This window comes from Calidris pugnax, unplaced genomic scaffold (genome assembly GCF_001431845.1).
Source record: "Calidris pugnax isolate Ruff unplaced genomic scaffold, ASM143184v1 scaffold44, whole genome shotgun sequence".
NCBI classification, from domain to species: domain Eukaryota; kingdom Metazoa; phylum Chordata; class Aves; order Charadriiformes; family Scolopacidae; genus Calidris; species Calidris pugnax.
In genome coordinates, this window is record NW_015094506.1 from 45,879,109 (window position 1) to 45,902,033 (window position 22,925).

At 40.0% G+C, this 22,925-nt stretch overlaps 2 protein-coding genes across 2 annotated transcripts in view; one reads left to right on the forward strand and one right to left on the reverse strand.

The window, feature by feature from the left end:
* Window positions 1-22,214, reverse strand: part of FAM185A (family with sequence similarity 185 member A) — a 67,048-nt gene extending 44,834 nt beyond the window's left edge. Inside the window, exons 1-4 of the mRNA XM_014964336.1 lie at window positions 21,814-22,214; window positions 14,280-14,389; window positions 6,758-6,850; window positions 274-412 (exon numbers count right to left, since the gene is read on the reverse strand). Coding sequence (XP_014819822.1) covers window positions 274-412; window positions 6,758-6,850; window positions 14,280-14,389; window positions 21,814-22,207 — 736 coding nt within the window. The 5' untranslated portion in view covers window positions 22,208-22,214. The remainder of the gene's footprint in view (window positions 1-273; window positions 413-6,757; window positions 6,851-14,279; window positions 14,390-21,813) is intronic.
* Window positions 22,215-22,540: 326 nt separating this feature from the next.
* CCDC146 (coiled-coil domain containing 146) overlaps window positions 22,541-22,925 on the forward strand; it is a 79,709-nt gene continuing 79,324 nt past the window's right edge. The window contains exon 1 of the mRNA XM_014963779.1: window positions 22,541-22,624. The gene's annotated coding sequence lies outside the window, so the exon portion shown is untranslated. The remainder of the gene's footprint in view (window positions 22,625-22,925) is intronic.

Genomic DNA, 22,925 nt, shown 5'->3' on the forward strand with positions numbered 1-22,925 from the left:
ATATTTTGAGATCCTTAGTATGTGCAATGTATTTCTTTCTATAATACACACTTCTTGCTATTTCACGAGTGTGCTTATAAAATTGTTTTAAAAAATAAATACAGTATGCTATATGGTAAATTAATTCTCATCAATTCAGTCTCTAACAAATACAGAACTCTTCTGTTCATATACTGTGCACAGTTGATTCAATGATAGTCTATACCATTTGTTACTGTGAACATTATGAATACCCTCAAAGCACCTAAATTTGTGACAGCATTTCCTTCTTACCATGAATACTTCCCAGCAGAATATCACCAGCTACTGAAGACAGAGATGATGATTCTGCATAGAGATACTTAGTTTTCAGCAGCCCATCTTCAGTAGATATGTTGATGGATGTCCCCTGCAGCTTCTCTATATTCACACTCTAAAGGAAACAAACATAATAGAAAACTTGTCATCAGTTTGAAAAGGCAGAGGAAAGTAACAGTATTAGAGGCAAAACAAATGGAAAGCAGTTGTTGGTGCAGAACAAACAGAATCAAGTTCTTAGTTAAAAGCTACACAAGACAAAACAAAAACCCTTTTCATCCAAGAACTCTGACCAATAAGTTAATGATTCTTTACAACATTCCTACGAATTATTACATCTATCACACAGGTGAAGAACCCAGATAGTCACAAATGGATGAAAACCACCTTGACTTATTTTTAGAAACCGAAACATTTCATTTTGAAAAGTTAAAAAAGGATTAGCTTTAATAATGAAGGCTTAAGGTCCATACAACATTGTGACACTTAGAGCATTGGTAAACAGTTTTATGCCACCATACGCTGAAACATCCACTGTCTTTATTAAAAATCTGCATAAACAGCTGAATGTAACTTCATAGACATTGCTTTGGTGGAGGTATGCAAAAAAGCCACAGCTGCTCTTTTTCTCAGTGTAATTGTTCACATCACCTTGGTCACTCAGGCCTCTGTTCTTGGACTTAAGCCTCAAGCTATACAAAGTCTTGAAAAATGAGGGATAAGATCACCATTTCTACTTTTCAACAGAAATTGAGAGAAAGGGTAAGATTTTAAAAGTTGCCCTATGGATACAATTGGGGAATAAAAGGTGATAGATGAGATTATCTATGTGCAAGTAACCAGTGGTGTGACATAACCTACACCTATCTGAACAAAACAGATCATGGGCTTGTGCAACTACCATATGAGTTTAATTCTATCTTCCTCAGGTAAACTTGATTTATGATGTAATCATGCAATAGTTCACAACTCCCACTCAACTTGTTTTTAATTTTCTGATGCAGACTAAGTGAATTACACAAAATCCTTATTAATTACATGAAATAATATATGGCCTCCGAGATCAAACTGTGCCCTATGTCAAATTATGTTTAAATCCACTTTGTCATTTTAGCATTGCCATCTTGAGGAAAAAAGTAAATGCAAAAAAAGAAGTCTACCGACCCTTCCAGTGTTATATTACATAAAGAATAAGATGTGGGTAAAGTAAGAGGTATTCTGACAAACATCAGCTAGTATTGTGCAAACTCCATGCTCTACTGTATCCCAAGAAGTGAGCTAAAGAAGCTGGTTTAGTATGGACTATGACAGCCAAATGAAACTGTAACCTTACCAATACGCACACACTCAGCTTTATGCCGTCTTTACAGCTTAATAGTCTATTCTGTAATCTTATGACTTGCCTTAATACTTTTTTACATGACGCTACCAAACAAAGTAAGTCTCCAAGGACATAAGCCACTTTAAGAAAATGTGGGGATCGAAGTGCTGTGCTAGAATTAGAGATATACAACAGTCAATATCTACAATCAAACGCTTCTGCTTAAAACTATGATACAAAAATCTAAGCTTCAACAATAAACAAACCCAAAGATATTAAGGCATAATTTTTTACTACTAGAAGTGACAGCAATTCAGCTTTTAAATTTTTCAATGCCTCTAACAAAACTCTAACAAGCAGAGACCTTAAACATAAGTTTACATTGCATCTGCCCTAGGAATGTTTCCAACAGAATATTCCACTACTCTCTCACCCACAACGGCAAAGTGCAAACCTGCTGTGGCATATGGCCAAAACAACAAGGGAAAAAAACCAAACCTGTCATTTTAGGGTCTATGACCTAAATATGTTCTGAAGAGAGTTAACTGACTTGCAAAGAACCTTTCAAGTTTTAGCAGGGCCATCATTGCTATCAGCACAACGAAAATAGAGCACAGCACACTTTAAGGTCGTGAGTGGGATAAATTAAAAATATCTGCATAGTTTGGGTGCCTTGGGGCATTCCTGCATTGGAAAAGAAAAGCTCAAAAAGCTATATCTGTTACCAGGGTATGCAAGTTTTGACATTATTTAGATGGTCTTCTTATTTAAATATTATGAAGTGCTTCATTATAAACAAGTTCACATACCCACTCATCTTATTTACCAGCCTTAGCTACTTTTCTTAAAGCAGCACAGCAATAAAAAGAGTTATCTTAGCACATGATAAAAAGAAGTACCGCGTCACCTAGTTACTGTAAAAAAATAAAAAAAACTACCAATACAATGAACATTTGTTTCAGAATAACCCAAATCACAGGAAAGAAGTCAGACTGCTCAAGTACAAGACTAAAAAAGTATTCTAGATAGGGAAAGCATAAAAAAAGTTTGGTTTATACCAAGACTAAATATGTTTTCGATCCCAAATTATTTAACTCTTATGAGTTTTTGGCAGAACACAGATGTTTGGGTCCACTAAACAAGCATTACAGAAAAGTTCCTGTGGCACAGATTAGCTAATGACTCCTCTGTCAAACAAATTTGATTATTTTTGTCCATTGAACCACCAGGTTTTTGTGGAAAAATTCCTTCCCTTGAGAGTAGAGCCTTGGGAATTGCAGTTACTGAGATTGACCACATGCTCAAGTTCCATCAGTTTCTTACCATTTAAAGAAAAAGTGTCAGTGTATCCTTGTAAATCAGACTGAGAATGTTTTTGCACCTGAGCACATTTTCAAGATAAAAACTAGTATCTTGCTATGTTTAAATATGACTATTTAAGTAGGACTAGATGATCTCTAGAGGTCCCTTCCAACTCTGACAATTCTGTGATTCTGTGAGAAAGAACTCCTTCCTCACATATTCTTCTTGGTCTTCCTTTTTGTGCTATCCTTGCTCAAATATTTTACTAGTGTCTTCTTCATTTTTCTCCTTAAAAATATCCTGCTTCTCAAGTGCTTGGTGTTCCTTACCACATCCTTTCCTTCCCCACCTCTGGGAGGGGGCTGGAAATGCTGACAGAGCCTAATTACATAATGGGGACTGCAGCTGATGGAAGAAACATCTCATACAAACACACACAGCAGTCATAAAGCTAATGGATTATGAACTGAAGTGGCAATTGAGAAAGGGTATCTCACACTGCTCTTCCTAACGACACAGCACAGTTTGTTAATGAGAAGCTGTGACAGATGCACTCGATTGCTTAACTAAACTAGCGGTAGTTTGGTACTGGCTCCAAAGGAGGTGAAGGCCTGAGCCACTGCTGGGCCGTTCTTGGCCTGTAAAATGTTTAGGTTGGAAGGGCCCTTAAAGATCATCTAGTTCCAACCCCCCTGCCATGCAAAGAGACACACCTCCCACTAGACCAGGTTGCTCAAAGCACCCTCCAGCCTGGTCTTGAACACTGTCAGGGATGGGGCATCCACAGCTTTCCTGGGCAACCTGTTCCAGTGCCTCACCATCCTTATAATGAAAAGTTTCTAACCTCTTCCAGTTTGAGGCTACTACCCCTTTTCCTGTCACTACACAGCCTTGTAGAAACTCTGTCCCCAGCTTTCTTGTAGGCCCCCTTCAGAAACCAAAAGGCTACTCTAAGGTCTCCCCAGAGACTTCTCCCGGCTGAACAACCCCAACTCCCTCAGCCTGTCTTCATAGGAGAGGCGTCCAGCCCTCTGTTCATCTTTGTGGCTCTCCTCCGGATCCGCTCCAACAGGTCCATGTCCTTCTTGTGCCGAGGACTCCAAAGCTGGAAGCAGTACTACAAGTGATGTCTCCCCAGAGCAGATTACTGAAAACCCACAAAGGAGTAGTGACACAGTAAGCATCAATACATATGAGCTTGGGACACTGATCATGCGATTAACACATGAATAGCAGGTGGCTTTTCCAAGACTCATTTATCAAGGAACAAAGAAAGTTGTAGATACAAGGAGTCTAATGCATACCTTGCCCATTGCATGTAATTTGACTATGAGCCAACCACCTTACTCCATAAATTTGACAACCTAAGTGAGCCTTCTTTATACTCTCCCTGGTAGGCAGCAGAGCTATGATCTCCCCTTGAGCTGGAACATCTCTCAAGGTTGCTCCTTGAGGCAGAGAGACTTTTTACCAACAGTAGATCTTTAGTCAGTGACTGATAGCATGCTGTTGAAACATTAGTTATGCATGTAGCTATTAATTATTATAAACTTTGTATAGATAATTCTGTTAGACATAAACCGTTGTCCAACTCTGAGGCTAAGATTAGACATGGCCGCACCTAAGTTCCATCAGGAGTTTAGAAAGCGAAGGGGTCCACACTGAACCTCATAACTCAATGTGAAGGTCTCCCTTACCCTTCTCTGTCTCTGGTCCCTGTATGAATCATTCTAACTCAATTCTAACTCCATTTTCCTTTGTATGTTTCTTCCATGCAGCAATTAATAAGGTGAAACTTACCATAGAACTTACTGAACCTCGGTAAACCACTATTAGACTTTGTTAAATTTCATCAAATTTATTGAACTGTCAAATTATTATTTTTACCCCAATAAAACCTATTGCTTCTTTTGAGTGAGGTGCATTCTTCTCTTTCATGACAAATTGGTGCAGGCAACAGGATTCTAAATCAGGATTTGTGACAAGTTCAATAACATAAGCCAAAACTGCTATTATTCCATAGCTGTAAATTCCTGTTAAAATGACTCACTTCACTGGAGTTACTATAACGTTACAACTGTAAGAGTAACTTCCAGCAATATTACAGAATGTACAAAAATTTATGCTGACAAAGAAGCACTTCAACTTAATCTGCATGAAGTTTGTTTTGTTATTTCAGAAGGACAGGGTGTTTGAAAAAAGTCAGAAGAACTATCAATCACAGAATCATTTAGATTGGAAAAGACCTTTAAGATCTTCGAGTCCAACTGTAAACGTAACACTGCCAACACCACCACTAAACCATCTTCCTAGATGCCACACCTACACGTCTTTTAAATACCTCCAGGGATGGTGGCTCAACTACTTCTCTGGATGGAACTGTGAAAAACTCCGAGAAGGGAGAGAGAAAGATCTATGAGTTTAGAAGGAACTAAACTATTTATTGGCAGCCTGTTCCAATGATTATCAACCCTTTCAGTGAAGAAATTTTTCCTAATACCCAATCTAAACTTCCCCTGGTGCAACTTGAGGCCATTTCCTCTCATCCTACTGCTTGTAACTTGGGAAGAAACCAACATCCACCTCACTACAACCTCCTTTCAGATAATTCCAGCAAGCGAAAAGGTCTCCCCTCAGCCTCCTTATCGCCTGACTAAACAAGTCCAAACCAAACAACCCCCAACAACAGTGCAGCTACAGCAGCCTCTGGCTCTTTTGCACATAAAAGGCAGGCTAGCACGCACTACAAAAAATGCAGGCAATTTAATGTTGACAGTTTTTGGAAAAATCAATGGCAAGTTGCTTAGTTTACAGCACGACATTAAGAACAGCTCACAGCTGCCTCTATGTAACTGAACATACAGTCTCAGAACCCAGTTTACAAGGGGTACAACAGATGATTTTGGACTCCTAGAACTTAACAGCTTGGTCTCAATTCTATCTGTGGCTAGGGAGAGCTACCTGTGCTCTTTCTGGTTCCTCCCAGTGCTGCTGGTTTGAAGGGTACCTATTGATTCTGACAGAGTACTGCATGCATCAAAGCTACTTGGCTTGGCTCCACATGTTCATATAGCAACGCTTCAGATCTAATGAGTCCTAATGCAACCAGTTTCACAGACATTGTGATGCTTAAGCATTCACGCTGAGCCTAAAACCCAGACTTGGTGTGATAACTGTAGTATTATGTAGGGAGCCTAGCTCTATACTATTTTAAAACATGGAGAATTGACTGCCTATGGCAAGAAACGAAACCAGATTAGAGTAGCATGAGGTTTGTCTCATACTGCCATCTGCTGAAAAAGGCAAGCTACTTCTCTATGAAACTTTCCTGTTCATGATTCTTACTCACTGCAGGTCATAACAAGATTACATGTGATTATATTTCCTCAGCTGCATATATAAGTCTTCTACTCTTCCATACTTACAACTACATAATGCTGGAAGTGTACAGCATGTACAAATATCAAGCCACTATTCTTGAGATACTAAAATGAACTTGCAGAATCCAGGTGTCTAGGTATCAAGTAAAAAGTTTAAAGTGTTGTGCGAGGGTCTACATAATTAAAGCTTGTTAAAGATGAGTTGTATCAACTGGCACAACCTCTGTGCTGATGGAATGATCACATGCTTATTACTGCTCTTTCTGTAGAGTCTGCTTACTAAGCCAAACCAAGTATAAGATAGCATAATTAAACAGACAAATTTAAGTTAACAGTGAAATGACAATCAACCAGTGAGAGTCATTAAATATTCTTCAACACATTCTTCAAACTTTATTCATTTTGCAACAGATAAGCTGAATAAGACACTGAAGAGAAAGTTTTACTTCTTACTTACACCCTTCTCTGTTGCATGAATATCTGTATTTCCATAAAGCGTTCCAAGACCAATTACTTTGCCACCATTTGTCCGTATATCAATTTTATGGCTCTGAAAAAAAGAAATTAAAAATAATATGGTTAGGATAATTGCAATTAGAACACAAGTTATCTTGTTTTTCCAAGCTATACCACAACAACCACCTTGGATCACAAACTTCTATTTTACTGTGAAGGTTTCCTCCCAAGCAATTGCCAAATGTGCTGTTTTCCAGTGGAGTCAAGCTCCCAACAAGCCACCTTCCTTTGTAACCAGACAAACAAGGGGGGGAAAAAAATGGTGCCAAGGAAGCCTTTATTCTCAGTAGATGTGGGGGTTTTGGTTGTATTTTTTTAACTAGAAAATCATTCACTCAGAATATATTAAAATAAGCAGTGCAGGAAGAAAGAGGGAACTTTGTGTTTCATCCTGAAACCAAGGTATGCATAATAGCTAGTGCTGCAGCAGATGAGAGACATGAGCTGGCAGAGAGAAATGAACTTGCAAACTGAAGCCTTCCAGTGACCTGGAACCCAGCGTCACAGGAGTCTGCAAGACAATCACATATATATACACAAACACACCAGAATGCTACTCATGCTTGGAGCAGTATGTATAGCCTTAAACTTCTATGGATGCACACCAGGGGAAACCTTTGGCCTGCAAGTAGAACCAGATTCTACAGTGCTTCATTCCAACCAGATTCTAATTCAAATTAGGTATTTTGCATACATCTGCATTAAAATATCAGTTTTTTTCCACAAAGAAACCAGGTTTCAAGTAAAAATGCTATAGCCCTTATACCTCTCAGTTGCTGCTGCATACAACTGACAAGAGAAAAGAGATGCACAGAAATACACACAAACTACTCTCAGAAAGAAAAAAAAAAAAAAGCCCCAGGTCTCGAGAGTGTCTTACAACCATTTGTAAGAAGGGAAAGCCCCAGGTCTCAAGAGTGTCTTACAACCATTTGTAAGAAGGGAAAAGAAAAAAAAAAGAAAAAAGAAATAAAAATCAGATTTAAGTAATATAAGCTGCAATTTCAACAAATCTGACTTTACGAAGTCTATGGATGTCAACAGCAAAGCCCTTTTGCTTAAGTTCACTAGTGGGAATGCTGGAATAACACAGAATCAAAAAAAATTCATCATTTTTTATAATTTGTGCTGGAAAGGCTTACACATAACCCCCCCCTTCATTTTCCCACAGCACCACCTCCATTTTCAGATATATTTGTTTCTGTTGAAAAGAGTATTGTTCCTGTAGACGTCATTTAATTAGGACACATTAATTAAATCTGACAATCAAATATACCCAAAATAATCAAGATACTGAGATTATTAAACACCTGCCCAGATAAACCATAATAAATTGCATTAACTAGGTATAATCAGACAGCAACAGGATTAAGAACTTTTTTTAATTAAAGAAAAAATAAAAGAAATCAAGTTTCCAATACGGAAGACGTGGACTTCTACTGCTCTGACATTTCTGATGGAACACCAAGAACCAGAAGGTTCATGGGGTTTTACAAGACAGGAAGAACTCTAAAGCAGTGTTTCTTAATCTGTGTTCTTGAGTCTTGCTTTCTCTTCTTCATTTAAGAGGTTTCCCCACAGTAAAACGCAATGCTCTTAACTTGTGACTACAGTAAGCGCTTCCGACCTTTTAAAAGTTGTAAATAACTCAGCTGTTCAGTTAAGCTTCTATATAAATATGATAAATTATTCCCTCCCTATACAGTAACCAGGATAAAGTTAAATTAGATGCTTCAGCCAGACATCACAGTTCCTTTAAGGCAGTTACATTAGGCATATAATCAGAATAATAGTTAAAGAACAAATCCTCCAAGCATGTAACTTGAGGAAAACAGGGGAAGTCATAAGATTTGAAGAATTCGTGTATAGCAATAACTCTCAGTGGCTATACTGGCAAGTCAAGTAAAATAAAACCATGACATACACCTTTATTTCTTTGATTTTTTGTTTTAATTTTTTTTTTTTAATCTCTGTAATTTTAGGGATAGAAAAAGCTTTAATAAGACACAGGTTCCTCAACCTTTTTACTCTTTAAAAAAATAAAATATGAACAAACTTTCAAAGCTAGGTATCAATAGAGACACCCAACAGATAGCAGGATTTGCTGAGAGGACACAAGTTATAATTGCCAAGTAGCTTTTTCATTAAGAGGGAACATTCCACCAGCTGAAAATAAGAAGCACTATATTATAGGGCTTCTCCTAGCAAGGGAGAAAGGTTTGAGTAAGGAAGAGGTAAGAGGCTGTCAAGACCATAGCAGATGACAAAAGAAAACCAGAAAAGTATGTTCAGTTCAAAGAACGTAAGGACAGTGGTGCAGGACAACAAATTGGGCTCTTTATTCTCAGTAGATGTGGGGGTTTTGGTTGTATTTTTTTAACTAGAAAATCATTCACTCAGAATATATTAAAATAAGCAGTGCAGGAAGAAAGAGGGAACTTTGTGTTTCATCCTGAAACCAAGGTATGCATAATAGCTAGTGCTGCAGCAGATGAGAGACATGAGCTGGCAGAGAGAAATGAACTTGCAAACTGAAGCCTTCCAGTGACCTGGAACCCAGCGTCACAGGAGTCTGCAAGACAATCACATATATATACACAAACACACCAGAATGCTACTCATGCTTGGAGCAGTATGTATAGCCTTAAACTTCTATGGATGCACACCAGGGGAAACCTTTGGCCTGCAAGTAGAACCAGATTCTACAGTGCTTCATTCCAACCAGATTCTAATTCAAATTAGGTATTTTGCATACATCTGCATTAAAATATCAGTTTTTTTCCACAAAGAAACCAGGTTTCAAGTAAAAATGCTATAGCCCTTATACCTCTCAGTTGCTGCTGCATACAACTGACAAGAGAAAAGAGATGCACAGAAATACACACAAACTACTCTCAGAAAGACAAAAAAAAAGCCCCAGGTCTCAAGAGTGTCTTACAACCATTTGTAAGAAGGGAAAAGAAAAAAAAAAGAAAAAAGAAATAAAAATCAGATTTAAGTAATATAAGCTGCAATTTCAACAAATCTGACTTTACGAAGTCTACTCATAAGCTGTAATTTCAACAAATCTGACTTTACGAAGTCTAGAAAAGAAAAAAAAAAGAAAAAAGAAATAAAAATCAGATTTAAGTAATATAACTCATAAGCTGTAATTTCAACAAATCTGACTTTACGGTAAGTATGGATGTCAACAGCAAAGCCCTTTTGCTTAAGTTCACTAGTGGGAATGCTGGAATAACACAGAATCAAAAAAAATTCATCATTTTTTATAATTTGTGCTGGAAAGGCTTACACATAACCCCCCCCTTCATTTTCCCACAGCACCACCTCCATTTTCAGATATATTTGTTTCTGTTGAAAAGAGTATTGTTCCTGTAGACGTCATTTAATTAGGACACATTAATTAAATCTGACAATCAAATATACCCAAAATAATCAAGATACTGAGATTATTAAACACCTGCCCAGATAAACCATAATAAATTGCATTAACTAGGTATAATCAGACAGCAACAGGATTAAGAACTTTTTTTAATTAAAGAAAAAATAAAAGAAATCAAGTTTCCAATACGGAAGACGTGGACTTCTACTGCTCTGACATTTCTGATGGAACACCAAGAACCAGAAGGTTCATGGGGTTTTACAAGACAGGAAGAACTCTAAAGCAGTGTTTCTTAATCTGTGTTCTTGAGTCTTGCTTTCTCTTCTTCATTTAAGAGGTTTCCCCACAGTAAAACGCAATGCTCTTAACTTGTGACTACAGTAAGCGCTTCCGACCTTTTAAAAGTTGTAAATAACTCAGCTGTTCAGTTAAGCTTCTATATAAATATGATAAATTATTCCCTCCCTATACAGTAACCAGGATAAAGTTAAATTAGATGCTTCAGCCAGACATCACAGTTCCTTTAAGGCAGTTACATTAGGCATATAATCAGAATAATAGTTAAAGAACAAATCCTCCAAGCATGTAACTTGAGGAAAACAGGGGAAGTCATAAGATTTGAAGAATTCGTGTATAGCAATAACTCTCAGTGGCTATACTGGCAAGTCAAGTAAAATAAAACCATGACATACACCTTTATTTCTTTGATTTTTTGTTTTAATTTTTTTTTTTTAATCTCTGTAATTTTAGGGATAGAAAAAGCTTTAATAAGACACAGGTTCCTCAACCTTTTTACTCTTTAAAAAAATAAAATATGAACAAACTTTCAAAGCTAGGTATCAATAGAGACACCCAACAGATAGCAGGATTTGCTGAGAGGACACAAGTTATAATTGCCAAGTAGCTTTTTCATTAAGAGGGAACATTCCACCAGCTGAAAATAAGAAGCACTATATTATAGGGCTTCTCCTAGCAAGGGAGAAAGGTTTGAGTAAGGAAGAGGTAAGAGGCTGTCAAGACCATAGCAGATGACAAAAGAAAACCAGAAAAGTATGTTCAGTTCAAAGAACGTAAGGACAGTGGTGCAGGACAACAAATTGGGCTCAGACGCGGCGTGTGGTGAGAAAGCACGGCAGGTCCTCCACTGATTGTGTGTGAGACACCTGGACATTCTTGTTATCACTGGCACAGCCAAAGAATCAGAAGGAATAGAACATTGAAACAAAATTAAAGGCCTTCCTTGGTCCCATTGTCACTTCTAAGCTGACAGACTGTAATATGAAGCAGAAGGAAAAAATTAAAAGGAGGAGCACTGTTTACTCAATAAAGAATTTGGGAATAATTTACACTCTGAAGAGGACCTAGAAGTCATAAATGTATTTTGGAATTACTGTTACTATCAGTCGACTTGGAAGGGATAGGGCAAACAGAGTTGTAGCTAATTACAAAACAACACCACCAGAAATCAATCTCAATAAAATCCCTCAACAAGCCTCACTGCCTGGATAATGTCTGCCACACTAAAAGCACTAGTGAAAATCCATTTAAAAACCTCATACAGAATGCTCATCTTTTCTGTTGAATTACTAGCATGCACGGTTAAGGGAAGTAGACGTCAGATTGCAAGGCCTTCTGTAAAAGCACCATACAGTATACCATAAATCAGCAAGTTTTTTTGATTTTTAAGTCATACAAACAACTTCTTGAAGGGTGTGGCAACTAAAGAGAATTAGTGGTTGTGAAGTTGTTTGCTGGTGCTCTTGAATAATCCCCACATGACTGGATTTAAAAAAAAAAGTAAGTCATTGATCAACGATCTTTTGCTCTCTACTGTAAAGAAAGGGTCTCCTGCTTTTCTAGCGAGTGAGGTTTATGGAGAGCATGACAGCTCTTTAATCCATCCAGGGGAGGGCAGTATCACTTCAGTTTGCTCAGTAAAGCACATTAGCTAAAGGGGAATCGGCTCTTACACTGCACTGCAGAATCCCTCAGTAGCTTTGAAAAAAAACCCAAAACGTTAATAATTCTGCTTCTCTGCTAATTCCTGAGAGTATAATTCCTGTACCTATATTAGAAAAATAGAGTTACAGTTGTAATTACTAGAACTACAGTGCTTCTTAAAAACAACAACATTAGACTAAAAACTGACTGTACAGCTAAGAGACCTTGTAATTGATTACTTATTTGCTCTTGCAAACACCTACATGGTCAGAAATTTTAATTCAAAATCTTCACCTCGCTACTTCAGAGTCAATAAAACCAGAAGTGGTAACATATCTTCCCTAGTACTGTATGTTGAAGGCACCACAGTGACCAGAACAAAGTCAACCGATCACCACCCACAACCCAAAAAAATACTTCAAGTAACTATTTTGGTTAAAAAAGCCAAAGCCTTATAATCTACCAAAGCTTCGTTTTAACAGAGTTTCACTTAAAATCTGCAGTTCTTTCTTGATACTTTAAATACTTTTAATTGTAAAAGCCCTTTGGGACAAGGCCATTCCTCTCATTTGAGGCTTAAGGGAGCAAAGAAACTTCCTGTGACCCCAACATGGTGGGCACATTGAGGTGCATGCACAGAGGAAAGATCATCTTTTATACCTGTAGTTTCCCTGACATTTTTGTGAATTAAGCAAGGCTCAAAGTTGACCGAGACAAAAAGCAACACCAAGCTCCTCTGAACTATAATGAGGCCATGGAGGACTTGGTCTCAGAAGCCCCAAACTGGTGACTTTGCAACATCCTTTTCAGTTCATTAGAGAGTATTGTTTCATTGCTACTTGAAGTCTCAAGGAAAAAATTAAAACATCAGTTTTATTTAAAATTCAACATTATTCACATCTTAGATTGTATATGAGAAAATATGACAATGAAATTAGTTATCTTTCCTCAAAATCCCTTTTCCATAACATCGCAAAAAATTCTTGACAATTATGATGGCATGTTGTGATTACTGTCACTATTGCTGGCCAAAACTACCTTGCTTTCTCATATTAGGTAGTTTCTCATGTACTTCTGTTTCTGTTACTATTGTATAACAGAGTCATTTCTAACCAAAGCTTTAGATGGCAATAACACATGTAGTACTGTTAACTATTTGTAAGAGTATTTTTTAGAGTATTAGACTATTTTTTAGAGTAATATGGTCAATTACACAGAGGTACTGTTAACTATTTGTAAGACGTTAGTTACTTTTTTTAGAGTAATATGGTCAATTACACAGAATCTGGAAGATACAAGCTGTCTGTAGTTCACTGAATATGGAGTACACCTAGATCTATTGTATATTAAATTTGCCCTTAAGTTCAGTTTCCCATATGTGTGCTATGAAATCACCTCTTACCATGGTAGATCTAAAAAATTTTTCAAAGTTTTTATCTCAAAAATACTTAAAGTTTGGAATTACCCTATTTGAAAAGGCCTTCTTTTGTATTTGTACCCATTCTTGCAGGTACAATCCCAATTATTCAAGTGAATTTGATTCCAAACAGCACCTAATTCAGATATACTTTGATTATTTCTACAAAGGCCTATGTCAGCAAAACCAAAAATCTTAAGAGTGAACAAACAAGGTCATGACCATGATAGATACATTTATCACATATTTCAGTCAGACATTTTGGACATGTAATGTGTAATTTCTGATTGAAAATTAACCTCAAGAGTTTGTCAGTAGCACTGAAATATCAGAATTATTTTTAAAAAAAACCCAACAAACAGGTAAAAAAAAGCAGCATATTGCAAAGTCCCAACTGAGCAAGCATAACTATTAACCTGCTAGATAGGAAACCCCAGTCTATTTTTTTTTTTTCAGGGGTGGGGATGACAGATTCAGGGTTTCCGCCATCACTGTTTCAGTTGGATTTGGCTATCAAAGGTACTTGGACTTCTGACTCCACGTTAGTTAGTGTTATTGACTTTGTGTCATAATTGTATGCAATAAATAAAGGTGAGGTGCTACACACATAGTAACACTTCGAAATATCAGAGTGCTTCCCATCTCCAGATCTGGTATTTATATGATACTCCACCACACAATCCCGTTTAAAACACTGATGGGCTGGGGGAGTGTTTGTTGTACCTTTATTGACTGCAAGACACTAGTCCCCTTCTCTGTTTCTATTTTGCAGTTATCACATTCTATTTTCTGAATCTTCACGCAGCCAGTCCCTGATGTTTTGATATCCAAATCTAGAAGAAAAAGAGTTTTATTAGCAACAGAGTAAGAAGAATCAGATCTTAACATACTACTTAATCATTTTATGTAGTAACTACATATAGTAGGGAAAAAAAGCAGCTGTTTTGTTACCGAAGAACCTTCTTGCAAAGTTTGGCCACATATTTTCAATTGCATGGCTAGTCACTAGCAACAATTGACACTGAAAATTTTGTAAGCCTGTGCATGACCATCCCGCTTTGTGAGAACATTAAGAGGCAGCAGAATGACTGTACCCTCTGGCAAGAAATCAGCAGGGTGTGGTCCTTTAGTGAAGGGGGTTTTTTTATTGGGTTTTTTTTTTTTTGTTTGGTTCCCTTTTTTTAACCCCCTCCCAAACTCCACCTCCATCTCATAGCTACTCTAGTCACCAATTCTATAAGAAATTCTAATGAGACATGTAGAGAGGGAAGGTTGGCAGGTTGTTTGAGGCCACGCATAGAGTAATAAGATTCAACAGCACAAACATATAGGTCTTGCTTAGCCCTACACTTCTTCAACTAGCATAACAAAAACAGGTATAGGAGTTTGCATGCGTCATTCTTCCCTAGCCTTCTGGAGGCCCTGACTTACCCCTCTGGCATGAAGAAGCATGTTCTAGCCTGAATCACCCCATCTGTTCATAAGGCTCCCACAAAGAAAAGTCACTAGGTCTTGTAGACAACTCATATCAAGGGAGTAATTTCTGGACTTACAGTCCTTCACACAGGACCAGCAAAAGTATTTTTCTGCAGCTTGAGCTCACCCTTGAGTTTAAGGAACTGGAAAGAAGTTTGTGCAGTCTGGAGATTCTGACTGTATTAATACTCACTTACATTCATGGCTACCATAACGACTGGCAAAAAGCAAATGCAGGAGAGGAAAAAAAGTGGTTTTGTTCCTAAAGGCAGAAAGAAGAAAAAAAAATTTGAACAGGAGTCAGAAGCATTTGCTGCAGGACACATAACTGAGGGGCTAAGAGAAAGATAGTGAGCCTATTGCTCTCTAAAGAAAAGGAGGTTATCTGGGAAAGAAGCCTTCATTTAAGCATCTGTGGAAAAAAAAATTAAAAAAATAATCTTTCTTTCACCTCCACTACCTACTAAGGTGACCAGAAATACATGCAGAAGAATCAAAGTACATATACTGAGCTCTGCCCCAATGAGATTCCCCAAGTTGGACCCACAACACAGCAGAGGCTGAAGTTCAGTACTGTCATGCTGCTGCTCGGGACAGATGCTGGAACCATGACAACAGCAGCTTGCAGACCATGAAGACGAGAGACTGAGAGCTCCACTTAACAATAACAAGAAGTTTTGCCACCTGACAAATCTGAAGAATCCAAAAGGTAGAGCTAAAACACGCTAGGTCTTTGCTGCAAGAGTGCTGAGAGACTGAGAGCTCCACTTAATAACAAGAAGTTTTGCCACCTGACAAATCTGAAGAATCCAAAAGGTAGAGCTAAAACACGCTAGGTCTTTGCTGCAAGAGTGCTACAGCTCTGCTACAGTAAACTAAGAGGTAAAATTTAGTGAATGATGCAGATTGTGTTCACAGGTAACAATTCTCTAAGAAACAGGGCTAGAAGAGGTAGACTGGATAAATAGGTTTTCCAGAAAGCTGTTTTACTTGCTTATACTATTTTCTTAGCTTCTTCACAGAAGACTTCCAAGAATGGGATGCTGTGACCAAGATTTTAATCAAACTGTACATTTCTTAAGTAAACTCTAAGATAGGCTTTGAGGCCTATGTAAAAGCACAAAACCTACTATCAGAGGCTTGAGGGCCTCACAAGGTTTTACATTCATAAAGCTTGGACAGTTTCACCAGATCAAAAAGTATCAGAGCTATTTCAGTTTGATTGATGCTGATCTACAGGCTCTGAAGATGAGACCAAAGTTTTCCATGAAGTTTTACTTCTCAGGGAGCAGTTGGATTGTTTAAACACAGTGGCACTCTCCAAACATCTATGTTTCAGACAGTGTGTCCCTGAGCAGCACAAACCTGAAGAGTTTAAAAAGAAAACAATATTATTTTTGAAATACAAACTGTGTTGCTCAAAACTGCTCAATTCACCCACTGGAAAACTGCAGTGTCCTTGGGAGGATATACATCCAAGCCTTTTGCTATTTTGTTTTCTGAGGAGAAAGAGGTCCAAAAGCCAGTTTGCTTGTGCAAATCTTTGAAGTCAATCAGCTTGACATCCTGCTGCCCTTATTGCTTCTGTCAAAAGGGGTGACAAAAGGGGAAAAGGCTTAAAAGCAGTAAGTTTAGCCATGGTATCAACTTAATAAGACTTTTATAAGAATAAGGTTAATAAAAACTTCTGATCCCGCAGGTCATATTATGACCATCATTTGAAAGGTAGATCAGTAGTGTAAACCCAGCTGTAACAGAAATGGGAGCCAAAGGAGGACACAGAAGTCTGGGGATTCTTGAGCGTGCTGTTAAGAAACATCAGGGATTCTACAAACATACTTTGTGCTTTGATCCTCTGCAGAGTCACAGCTCTTTGCTAGCCTTGATATAGCAAAAATGAGCAGACAAGGAATGGAGCCTCTCCACAAAGAAGCAGCCTAAAAGCTGGATGATATTGCTAATGGAATTTCAACAAGCAAGGAGAAATAGGATACAATTTGTTTCAGTGCCAAAGCTCCAAAAATAGTGAGTTTGATTCCTTCTTAGCACAGATGAGGGCTGAAGCCAACTTCAGCCACACAGACCTCAAAGAACGCATGAAGATCTTTGGGGTGCAAAGGACTTGTATTGGAAATAAAGGTACACAGAGTAAAAAAAAGAAAAAGAAAAGAACTTTGGTATCAGAATATAGGCAGCAGTACCCCAAGAAAAGCCACCTTAAGTTACAATATTTTAAAGAGACCAGAAAAATGACATTTTCAAGTGACTCAGCAGCTCTGGACTACTAGAAGTACTTCAGCATGATCCACTTCTCCGCTCACAGCAGAAGCTTACTAGTAAGTTAGCATGCATGCAAGGTAATTCAGTCTAGGAAAAACTATTTGTTGAGGGCATCAGATTACAGTATTTGCTACTCTGAGGCTTTAAGTCTGCCATACTTAAGAGTAAACACTGACAATCTTTTTTCCAACTCATTAGTATGTTAAGACTTGAGAAAAATACACTGTTGTAAACATTGATGTTTGCTTTCCACTAACTTTTACAAAAAATAAAAGCCCAAAACAAACAGTCCCAGAAGCTTAGCTTCTCCCGTCATAGAAGTGGACAGAAAAATTGTTTAAGTGATGCCATAAAATTATGATTTTGGTAATTCACAGAAACATTCAAGACCCATACATTCATTCAGTTTGCTTAGGTAGTTCCATGAGAATCTACAGTATTTGGCCAAAAACATAAGCAATTACATGGTCTTAAATAAGACTAATGTGGAAGAGTTAAGTTTTCCCAAGGACAGAACTAAACAAACAAAAATTCATACCTCCATACTGGCTTACAAGTGGGCCTAGACCAGCAGTGCTTGTTCGTGTGCCAGAGGTGACAGAGCTTTGGTATTCTACTCTGTGAAGCTTGGCCACTACTTCAACACTCATGGTTCTCCTCCCTGACTTTGGCATAGAAGTTTCTGTTCTCTTCACCAGGGTATAACATGGAAAAAGCATTGGAACAGTTTGCCAAAGATGGTTGTGTAGTCTTCATTCTTGGACATTTTCAAAACCAGGCTGGATAAACCCCTGAGCAGCCTCCTTTGACCTTAGTGTTGACTCTGCTTTGAGCAGATCAAACTAGAAACCTCCCAAGGTCCCCTCTGTGCTACTTTTGACCAAATATAGCATGTACTTACTAAATCAAAACATAAGAACCACATGGTAAGACAGGACAGATGATTCTCAGATTCTAGCTATGCAAGACCTCAGTTGGGTTTACTTCTGAGCACTCAGTCAATGTACAGTAACCACAAATCAAAGAGGTGGTTTCAGGTTTAAGTAGCATAGGCAGTTCCACATGCCAAGATAAAGGGCTCTCTATATGCTGAGCAGACTCCAAACCTACAGCTATGTGCCTACACTGTCCCTGAAATAAATGGCTAACATATATTTATTTTCCTTCAGGTCACATGTAAACCAGATTAAAGAGAAGTTCATTGTCATCAACCATCTATGAAGGTTAAACATATCGGAGAGTATTATCAGCTTGTGTATGATACTGGAAGCCTGTATGCACAGCATAAAACAAGACACTAAGACATAAATAGAGGATCCTTTAGTAATTGCCCCAATAGGCCGCTTACTAGTTGCCTTTGGTTTAAAATACATACTTAAGTTCATCATCTCAGACCCTGACAAGGATGTGCAGAAGATGCTAGGAGTTTTAGCTAACTTCCTGGATAAGCTCCAACCTAAATTGCAAAAGACTATTATGAAATGCTGCAACTTCCAAAACCAAGAAAGAAGCTAGAATACTGTAGCAACATTCATATGAACTTCTCAACTTTTACAGCAAAGTGACAGAAAGAGCTCAGATAAAATGGTCTGAACAGAGTTAACATCCTTCTCACGCATCCAAGGAAGGCCAGAGAAAAGCCAAAGCGTGTGCAGAGCAACAACAGTTTCTTTGTAGTTTGAGATATGTTTTTACATGGGATAAGATCTTTTGCTTATGCAATGATGTTTAATGGGTAATTCTTTCCTAAATAAGGAAAAGCAACAACACAAGTACTACCACTCAGAGCCCAAAAACCAAACCAGAGCTGAAAGGACACTTAGAGTAGAACCTCACTGGCAAGTAGCAATTCTACTTCTCAGAGTACAAAACATATTTATGTTTTAGGAAATATCTCTGGATATGCCTGAATAACAACATGAACAGACAATACTAACATCATGCTACTTATGGGGTGACAAACAGCAACTAGTGGAAGGGCACTATAATCCACACACTGTCCAGGGAACCTGAATCACATGAGCTTACCACAAACCTAAATGGAACAGCTTAAAACTTATTTCAATAGGGAAGACTGTAAGACAGTTTGCAGGGTTGGTTGACATTCAGAATCTCAGAAACAGGACAAAAATAGGACAAGAGCTAAATAATTCCCCCCCCTCCCCCATCAATCAGGATTCATCATTAAGAACTTTAGGAAGGTTCCCCACATTGAAAGTCTTTATGAAGGCTGAGATTCTCCAGATCTTAATACAATGAATTCTGAATGTAACACATGACAGTCACTCAGAGATCCTGGGGAAACTTAAATATTAAATCACTAACAGCTACAATAACCAGACACACTTGGTACCAGAGAAATGATGGGTAACAAAAGGGATGCTGGGTTTCAGTTTGATTGGCTGTCATCCTAGAATGGACTCTGTGAATGTACTACACACAAGCCAAGGTAATCTTTGCACTTGTGAAGCAGTGAAAAAAAAAAGTGGTAAGAATATAAATGATAATTCTTAGAGAAGACATAAGTGACAACAGTCTCTTGAATAAGACAGTCCCACTACAGTTCAGCAGAAGAGTCAGTGAATATCTAGGTAACAGTTGATCTATTTAAGAGAATTAACTTGGATTTTCAGATGTCTTTGACAATATCCTTAGTCCTATATTGTCTTTTAGCTATAGGCTATGCATCTTCAATACTACATGAATTCGTAAATCAGCACAAATACCAAGGTTGAAAAGTTTCATCAACGACACTGAATTATTCAGACTAGTTAAAAACTCCCTAAGAAATTGCAGAAAGATCTTTGAATACTACATACTCAAAAGATAAAATAGCAAGAAACTGAATGGATGGTATTCCTTCTGTGATTCTTTGCCAAGAGGCATGGAGTTTGCCAGGAAGCTCTCACACTGAAACTGTTTACATGTGTAAGTGGACTCCTGGAAGTGAGACCAGAGGGGCTGATCTGTACCAGGCTCAGAAAATCCCCTCAGCTGTAAACAGTTGACAGCTAAGAGAACACTTAGATGAAATATCATTTATATTTGTCCCGTTCTTACTCTTCCCAGAGCTTCTGTTTATAACTTCTGCTGGAAACAGGACAGTGAGCTAGCTGGACTCATGGTACAAATCAGTACAGCCATGCCAACATAGGCAAAGTAAAGCACAGTGAGGGCAGAGAGGGGGAGAAGCCTCTGATTTTATTTACAGAATGTTTGTCTCCATATTAGTTCGTAAACAGATCTTAAGTTTTGGAAAACATACCCAAGAAACATGTCAACAATGTTCAAAAAAACTGAAGTGGAAAATTATAGGGATGAGTAAGGCTAGAATACGAGAGAGAATGCTGCTATGATAAATCCATAGCACCTCTCCATTTTGAATTATATACAGTTCAGGTCCTTCTAAATGAAAACATGAAAGAAAGAAAAAAACTAAACAAAACCAAAAAACAACATAACAGAATTCAAGATACAGGGGATAAAAAGGTGTAAAAGAAGATAAAATGTGCAGAATGTGTTTGCTGCAAGGGTTTGGGAAAGTGATAGATGACATGTATGCAGCATAAGCAGAATGGGATTATTCACAATTTCTCATACAACAACCACAGCAGAGCATCAAATGAGATAAAAGCAGCAGTCTTGAACAACTACTTGCAGCAAACCAAAGGACTGAGGTTTTTGTACACTGAGAAGTTTTTTCAGCATGGTGAAACTTCTTCCGCACTGTACAGACAATTGCGCAATTCCATATGAAATAATCCATATCAATGGCTAAACACAAATCTTCCTGGGTCAAGTACTCGCGAAATCTCAGCTCACTGAGGGGAATTATCCTAGTGAGCTTGCCCTTTTCCTTCCCTAAACTTAGAGCTACTGTATTTCAGTCCAGCACAGATGTTTATTGGTTTCAGCCACTACAGCTGCTCTCTCAAGTTGTTTGTAGGTTCCATACCAGAAACCCCGCACAGATTTTTGCCCTGTGAACCAAAAGATAATGCAAGACTTGTACTAGAGGAGGGAGCCCTTCCTGGCACTTCATCTGTATTGTTACCTTCCAGACTTTTTTTGATCCCTGTGGCCATCCACTCAGCACAACAACCACTACTGGTAGGTCCAACAACCCTGCTGGGGACAACCCTTGAACCGCAGGTGCGCACAGCACATGCTGGGGGCTGCTGTCTCCCAGCTGAGCTGTAGCCGTGTCTTTTCTGGAAGTCCAGCTGTCAGAGCAACAATAAAAGCGTGGGTTGTAACTAGCGCTCAATAGCACAAGTTTCAGCTACGTCTGACAGAAAGGTCAGCGGCAAGCGAGGGATCTAAACACCTAAGGGGTCAGGAAACACGGGGAAGAATGGGAGGCTTTGAACCTCCTTAATTAGCGGTGGCACGATGCCATTTCCCGGTATCCGCTGCCAACAGCGCTTCCAGCCGCGGCGTGCCCGGTGAGCCACAGCGGAGGGAGCGACCCCGCCGGGCCCCCGCCCTCCGCTTCACCCACCGAACTTCACGGGCGTCCTGACGTCCACGGCGGCCTTGCTGTCCACATCCTCCGCCTCGATGGCCATCTGCTCCAGCGCCTCGTCGTACTCCACCCGGACGCGGTCCCGCTGCCTCCCGCGGGGCGGGGGGCTGCCACCGGCGCCGCTGACGGCCACCAGCACTCGGTCGGCGCCTGGGTAGCGCTCCGGGTCCAGCGGGCGGACGCTCACCTGGCAGGGCAGCCGCACCCGCAGCCGCCCCCGCGGGCTGACCGCCAGCGCCCACTCCTGAAGGGGCTTACGGCCGCCGGCCTCGGCCGACCCGCTGCAGCCGCGACGGGGAGCGGGCGGCCCCCACCACCCGCCCGCCGCCCGCGCCGCCAGAGACCCCCAGCGCGGGGTCAGCGCCCTCATGCTGCCCGGCCGGAAAAGCCCCCTGAGGCGAGGCAAGGCGGGACGGGAGCCGCTCCTCACAGCGAGCGGCCGTTAGCCCCGCCGGGTCACGTGAGGCGGCTGCAAGACGGGGAGCGGCACCGGGGCGGCTGGTAAACAGGCGGCGGCCGCTGGCGCGCGCCCCGGCGCCAAGGAAGCTCCTGGGAGCGGTAGTTCGCCGGCACGCGGAAGGAACTACAACCGCCCGGCCTATCAGCGAAAGGGGAAGACGGAGCGTTTCCGTGCTCTGGTCCTATTGGGCAGTGGGGCAGTTTGCTAGAGCCAATCAGAAGCGTAGATGAGGGTCAGGAGCAGTTGAGGAAGGCCAACGGGAGCGAGCCGGCGTCACCATAGCAACGCGGACGCGGCCGGTGAGGAGGGGCGGCGGCGGCCGCACAGGTAGGGCCCTGCGGCGGGACCGTGCCGGGGGAGGCCGCCGGGGTTGGGGGATGCAAAACTGCGGCTCCAACGTCGGGGCGGAAAGCGAGTCCAGCGGCGCTGGGCCTGGGAGACGCCCCAGTCCAGTTTGAGGATCCCGGGAGGGACGGGACCCACCTTCCCCACAAGTGGGTCCAGAGGAGGGCCACAAAGATGGCCCTCCACTCCTGTGAAGAGAGGCTGAGAGAGCTGGGGTTGTTCAGCCTGGAGAAGAGAAGGCTCCAGGGAGACCCTATAGCACCGGACAGGACAGACAGGACAA